Here is a 6,966-nt window from a genome sequence, read left to right on the forward strand (position 1 = left end):
ACAATGCTCTCTTCTTACTTCTCACACAAGTAATGCAGATCAAGTAACCTTAACAAAGGAAACTGAATTGCTAGACTGAGATCTCACACACTCATCTATGCTAGTTCTCACACAACTAGATTCTGATACAGCTGATTCTTACACACAATCAGTTTATGCAGCAATACTGAAACTATATCTCTTTCAGTTGGAAGTTCGAATGTTTCTTGTACAGTCAGGATTCCTTGGTTCTGAATCACAACCAATTTCTCCTCTTCCACCAAACCAGGTTTCAACAATCTCAAATGCAATCCATCTGCAAGTAAGAAAGAGATACTTAGTTGATAGGTAAACACACACAGGCTGTTTGTAATATGAGTGTTAACAGAAAACAACTGAAGAGCCAAGTTTCTAAATGCAGCAGAAGCAATTTATAGAGTATGAAAATACTCCCCCTTAACTGATGCCATTCAATGACCAGATCAGAAATCATATCAGATATGAAGCAATCATGTTACATCTGTTGAGCACTTTCCAAAACTGATATACCAGTTTACTGCTATGACAAAGTCATTAAAAATATGCAATTCAATTTCCTGATCATGCTGATGCCAATGATAAAGCACATAGACATACAAAACCAAATAAGCAAGAGTTATGCAGATAACTAATTCTAATGAACTTGATTTGGAAAATCACCAAGTCAAATATCCTAAAATAATTAGAGATCCTGCAAATAAGCACTCTAAAGAACCTGATATGGAAAATCCTAAACATAAGATTTTTACCAGAAATTTTTCACTCAAGATAATTAACCAATAAAGAGATTAACTTACCATAAACGATCCAGTGAAAAACTCATTACCTGTAACACTTGAGGTAATACCTCTGATTATGCAGACTTGTGATCAACACTTGAACTTCCAGATCGTGTAACAGTTTTTTCCTTTCTTCACTGGGAATCCTTGTGTTGAATAGGATCTGCCAACATGTCAACACCCATCCTTTCATGGGTTTAGGGATTTCATCTCGTTCCTCTTCTTGCTTTTTCCATTTCTTGGGGTTTCTGGTATAAAGGGTTTTAGGTCTCTCTCTCTCTCATTGATTTCAATAATGGTTTCTTTCAGAAATTGGGGATTCATGTGTACTGGCCTTAATGGCTTTTGTCTATAATTTCTTGGTTTTTGGTTTTGTTGTGGTTTAAGGGTTTTGGGTTTATTGAGGTTTTTAAATCGATAAATAGTAATTGCTAAATTTACAGAGCTGCACCGCTGCATAAAGGGTTTATTGATGGAGCTGTATAAAAACAGGCCTAGAAAAACAAATTACAATGTAACCGATGAAAGTAATTAAATTGATGGTTTGATAGTTTGATGAGGTTCAAGGGTGCATATGCTCTTAGACAATTCCAGACTACATATTTTTAACTTACATTCTTGGCATATGTACTTCATAATATAATCTTAGAGAATTGCAGATGAGATATTATTTGTAGCTGACCTTTGCACATCTACTTCAATTTAGTGTCTTTCTTAACCTAATCAAAGATTTTTGGCACAAGAAACTGTACAACTCACATATCTACTTTATAATTTAGTTTTGTTGTACAGTTTCATAGGAAGATCCAGTGAGATCGGCCTTTTAATAATGAGGCCAACACAGATGAAAATTATGAGATTATGGGTCCGATAGCCACAAAAGGCCAACCTCTATCATCCGCCTAGAGACTAATTTTTACTTCCAAGTTCCAACTGATGGCTTCTCTTTCATGTAGTCATAATTGCAAAAAAGTAATAGTTGCTCCTACAACTTATTTGCAGTTACGAATTTGGGGTTTGATTATCCAGGATTTAGGACAGGAAGTTTTGAATTGGGACTAGTTTCATGCTCTCGGAAAAATCAGTTCCGATTTCAGAACAGCAACAAGGTCAAACAAGAAGCAATATAATCAGCGTTGCCGACCATATATGTGTTGGGTGGAGATAACAAGTTGCACAATTAACTTGAGAAGCTCAACATTAGGAGCAGCATACTACCATCTATAGGGACTAACTAGAATTATGACCCGCGCTTTGCCGCGGGATTTGCGAGATTTGTGTTCATAATTTTTCTTCTTTTATTCTTATTTCTAATGTATCAAAGTGCAAGATCTATGTAGATTTAATTTGAAATACTTAACAACAAAGCACTTATCATAGTAGTAAAAGTATATCTCTTATGTTCTTTCTTTTCGATTCTTTCTTTCACTCTTTTCCTAATCTATTATTTTCAAAGGAGATAGAACAATTTCATCGGAGACAGAACAAAGTAAATTTCAGAGGGTCCTTTTTAGATAGTGTGTCCCAATTTACTTTTATTTTTCAGCAAAAAAAANAAAAAAAAAAAAACCTAGGCCCGAGCCCAAAACTGTTTTTACTGTATATAAATAGTAAATCACTGTAGATGAACAGTGATCAACAAATAGATATATAGTAAATTGACTACCAATCCTCACACGCAGAACAAATAGTAACGCTTTATATGATGCTGTATAGGGGTGAAATGAGAAGTGAGATTAAATTCAAAAGAAACACTTGATAACGCTTTACAATAAGAAATGCGAAAATAAAGGGATTGAATGGGAAGAGATTATAGACATTAACTTGAAAGTTGTATGCCTCAAAAAATCTAACAGTAGAAAGGTTAGCTCAGATGAGAGAACACAGTAACAATAGAAAAACGGACAACCAAGTGATGTTACAGACTATAAAGCAAACTACGGTTGTTATTGTTATTATGAAAGGGTTTATACTAAGAATGCCCTACTGCAAACTTGTGAAGCTTCTGGATGGCACTGTACATTTAGCGCCGCCAGTGTCAACAGTGTGTTTTCCTTGTTGACCTAATGTATCTCAAACACTGGTTTGTACCGATTCAAAACGAGCCAACCCTAATAGTCTTAGCCACAACCTTACTCTGTTTCAATCCAATTCAGCTATATCATCTACCTCAATGACATCATTTTCTCTATTCACAGGGGCGGGTTTAGGTCCTAGATTAAGTTCTTGCCAGACTAACATTATACCACACAACATCTGCTCAAGTCGTTCAGATCCTACATGGCCCTGCACCCTTCAACTGCTAAGATACAAGCAATCCATCTAATGCACTCTTCATAGAGAAGTAATTTAGACATGTTGCTGACACTCCAGTATTACCCTACTTTCTTGAGAAAACCATCTTCCAAACTATCTCTTGTTACGTAAGATCACTATCCCACACCTAAGGTTTAAGCCAAAACTATCAGTTACACTAGTTCACAACATGTATTGTGGACAGAAACTCAAAATTATTTCAGTTGAACAAATCCATCATTTGAGCAATGTATGCCCCTAGCCACCTAAAACCAAATCGGTACAGTATGAAACATGCTGCATAACTCCCAGCATTCTCATAGCACCAATACCGTTGTATGTACTGCACTAATGGAGATGATATCGACACTGTTAAGAAATTACTTGGTTCACTAGGTTAACGAAAGAAAATTTCAATCCCACAGATGCGAAAGAGCAATTGAATACCAAAAAATGGACAAACAAGAGATGCTAGCGAAAACTGCAATGCAGACTAAGGTTATCATTGTTATTGAGATCGAAAACAGGGCAAGGCCCTCTCAGACAAGCACTTCCTCTGCCATTTCTTCCATGGCCTGAGGATTTATGATAATGTTACACTATATCTCTAATCAACAAAAACAAAGAAGAAAAAAAAACGAGAGCAGGAAAAGCCAAGACTGACACACATATCACGAAATCTAACATATAATGAAACCAAACGAAGAACACATCAATGAATCAAGAAGTACCTAGTCCCAACTCGTAAGTATAACAGCAGGCACGTGCTGGATTTTATAGTAATCCTCTCCTCCAACTTGAAGCCTGCTAACAAATGAGCTAGGCATTTTTACGGTTAGTTTCTTGAGGGTGGAAACATATCTCATGCCATCTGGAATTGTCTTCAATCCCCAGCAACGTTCTATGTACAAACGGCAGAGACTAGGCAGGGCCCCTTCTTCCACCTTCAAGTCCTCTGCTTCTCCTTCTCGTATGCAAATAAGTTTAAGACATTCAAGATGAGGAAAGCCACCTTTGGAGAAGACAAGTGTCTTTGTATTCTTGTACACAAAAGTCATTTCCCTCACGCAAAGAGTTTTGAGGTTTGGCAGCTTCTCTAGCTCTGTCATTTGGTTGTCTTTCAGTTCACGACGACACAATGTTATCTTCGTGAGGTTTGCATAGTCGTGAAGAAATTTTGGCAACTCTACAGTTCGTCCATTCAAATTCAACTTGTATATATTACGACAACTTGACAGTATATCTGTAACCTCCGTACCACTATCATTTTCAAGTAAGTTGTGCACAAAGAGTGATCGAATGCGGTCAAGTGTGCTGCTTATACATTTCCAAGCTGCTTGTCACTCGTATCCCCAGTTTCCTTAGGTTTCTTAACTCGGAGAGATCATTCAGGTCAGAACAGAGACTTGAAACATGATTTAAAGTCTGTAGGTTATGAAGAGTAGACAGTCGCAGCTTAGGTTCTGCCGTCCAATAGAGGGGTAAATATAAATGCCTGAGTTGTGTCATCTTCCACAACACATCTGGAACTACAGTGGAGTCACAAAATCTTAAATTAAGAGTTTGCAAACAGATTAATTTGCCCAAGGAGGATGGATATCTTGTTATAAGACTACGATACAGACTCAAAAATCTCAAGTGGACCATGTTGCCAATCTCATTCGGCAATTCTACCGGTGTTCCCAACCATTCAAGCTTCAAAACTCGAAGCAATTTGAACTTCTTAAACAGCAATCCTACTAACTTCTCATTTCTGAGAATCCAATAATATCCTGGGTAAAAGTACAGTAGTGACCGAAGGTGGCTGTCTTTGTGGTTTGTCAATGGAACCAATTCATCGGCATTCTCATCCAAGTAGATTGCAAGTCTTCGAACTTCAACCGTTGCTGCATCATTGGCTATCATGGAAGAAGAAATCTGGAGAAAGTTCTCCTGTTTCACCTTTTCTAAGCACAAGTCTCGCATGAGATCATGAAGATGACAAGATTTAATCTTTCTAACAGAACCCTGTTCTGAAATTTGTAGCACACATCTTTCTACCAACTCATTCAAATAACCATAAGCTACATCCTCCATTGTCTCCTCCACTGTCATTCTTTCTTGTGATGCAGATATAAAACCTTCTGCTATCCATAATTGAGTCAATCTTTTCACTGGTATCTCAAAATCTTCAGGAAAATGGCCCAAATACAGAAAGCAGGGTTTTAAGTGATACGGTAGATCATCATAACTTAATGCCAACAACCACAAAGCTCCTTTGTTTTCTTGTTTATGGCCTTCCCCTCTTCGAATATATGCACAAACATTTTTATGCACCATATCCCATTCATCAACTGTCTCCTTTCTTGCTAGAAGTCCTGCGAGAACAGTAATGGCTAATGGGAGACCTGCACATGGTTGAAGCATCTTCTTCCCTAGTTTTTTCATCATTGTGAAAGTTCTGGAATCTGCACACACACACACACACAACAAAAAAACAAAGCTCAAACAGTTTCAAGTTGAAAGTTATTCAAGAGAAGAATATTACATGACACCTACAGAGTTCAAGGTAGTGTAAACATTGTAAGTACGCACAAAAAAATGTTATTGATACTGTCAAGTTAATCAATTAGGCATAAGTACTTAACTAGTGACTAACAATTTAAAGTAAATTCAAAAGGTATCGAATGAAAACATACCTATTTCATCTCTACCAAAAATTGCTATCTTCTCCAACAGTTGCCAACCGTTATGGTCATTTAATGGTTGAGGTTGGAAGAGGAAACTATTTCTGTCTGAATACCGAGCTACCTCTTCATTCCGCGTTGTGAGTAATATTCTGCTCTTAGTTTCCTCACACAGTGGAAATGCGGCTTTTAGAGACTCCCAGGTCCCGATAGTCCATATGTCATCGAGTACTACCAAACATTTATTCTCTTGCTGTACAAGATAAAGCTTCGCCGCTATTTCACCATCCATCATTTGAGCAATTTCTTTTCTTTCCAAGGCAGAAACTTTGACTAAGATTTCTTCCCAGACATCTCGTACTTGAAATCGTTGAGATATACAAACCCAAGCAAAACAATCAAAGTGTTGTCTGACTTCATTATCACGATAAACCTGTTTTGCAAGAGTTGTTTTCCCCAAACCGGCCATCCCCCAAATGGAAACAACTCGATGGCTGTCTCCACTTCTGACCAAATGCGTTGCCAATTCTTTCACGCTATGCTCCAGCCCAACTACATCACGTTCAATGATGTGAGAGTAAGTTCACCTTAGTTGTTGCTGCCTCTCATACGCAGAAGTGTCACCTCTACTGTCCCTTATCTGTATGATGTTGTAAGTTTCCAAACGAGACATCGTAGAAATATGAGTCCTAATCCTCTGAATTTCTGACCCAATTTGGTGAAGATCAACTCCTTCCTTGAACATGCAACCAAACCTTTTGAGAGTAGTCATAAAACCACCTTCCCTCCTGTTAGCCACTTTCAACACATATATTTCAACCACATCTTCCAAATCGTAAGCAACATCTCTAACTTCCGCAACCCAGATACGAACAATAGTTTCATCATATTCTTGTCTTGCATCAGCATCTTTGAGGAAACCCTTCATGAAACGTAGCTCAGTTTTTGCAAGCTCAACTTGGTCGTTGACTCCATACAAGAACTCCCCTTCTTGGATGATGAAGTCTCCGAGCCTTTCAACCACAAAGGAAACAACCGCCTCAGCCATACTCTCTTAGCCAAAAGGGAGACAAATGCAGTAGAGTTCTTTGGTAGTTCAGATTGGTGAGATGTTGTTACCGGTAGAGCAGTCTCTTCCTCCTATGTAGTATATGCACGAAAGTCCAAGCCAACCAATTCAGCACAGTAGACTTGATCTTCCTCTATCC

The 6,966-nt window shown here is 37.9% G+C and overlaps 1 protein-coding gene across 1 annotated transcript; it reads right to left on the reverse strand.

Annotated features, from left to right (window-relative positions):
• Positions 1-4,548: 4,548 nt before the first annotated feature.
• LOC101312226 (putative disease resistance protein At1g50180-like) lies at positions 4,549-6,227 on the reverse strand. The gene is made up of 3 exons (XM_004310189.1): positions 5,771-6,227; positions 4,714-5,539; positions 4,549-4,621 (listed from the first exon to the last, which is right to left on the reverse strand). The coding sequence occupies exons 1-3, from the start codon at positions 6,225-6,227 to the stop codon at positions 4,549-4,551; spliced, it is 1,356 nt and encodes a 451-aa protein (XP_004310237.1).
• Between the last annotated feature and the right edge of the window lie 739 nt (positions 6,228-6,966).

This window comes from Fragaria vesca, unplaced genomic scaffold, assembly GCF_000184155.1.
Source record: "Fragaria vesca subsp. vesca unplaced genomic scaffold, FraVesHawaii_1.0 scf0513160_u, whole genome shotgun sequence".
In the NCBI taxonomy this organism is placed as follows: Eukaryota; Viridiplantae; Streptophyta; class Magnoliopsida; order Rosales; family Rosaceae; genus Fragaria; species Fragaria vesca.

What these genes read in the sequence shown, in the direction of transcription:
- LOC101312226 (XM_004310189.1), bottom strand. Translation starts at nt 6,227, where the DNA reads ATGGCCGGTTTGGGGAAAACAACTCTTGCAAAACAGGTTTATCGTGAT. An exon ending in TTTTGGTAGAGATGAAATAG is followed by an intron (nt 5,540 to 5,770) that starts GTATGTTTTCAT and finishes GTGTGTGTGCAG; the next exon opens with ATTCCAGAACTTTCACAATG. An exon ending in CACTTGAGATTTTTGAGTCT is followed by an intron (nt 4,622 to 4,713) that starts GTATCGTAGTCT and finishes ACTCCACTGTAG; the next exon opens with TTCCAGATGTGTTGTGGAAG.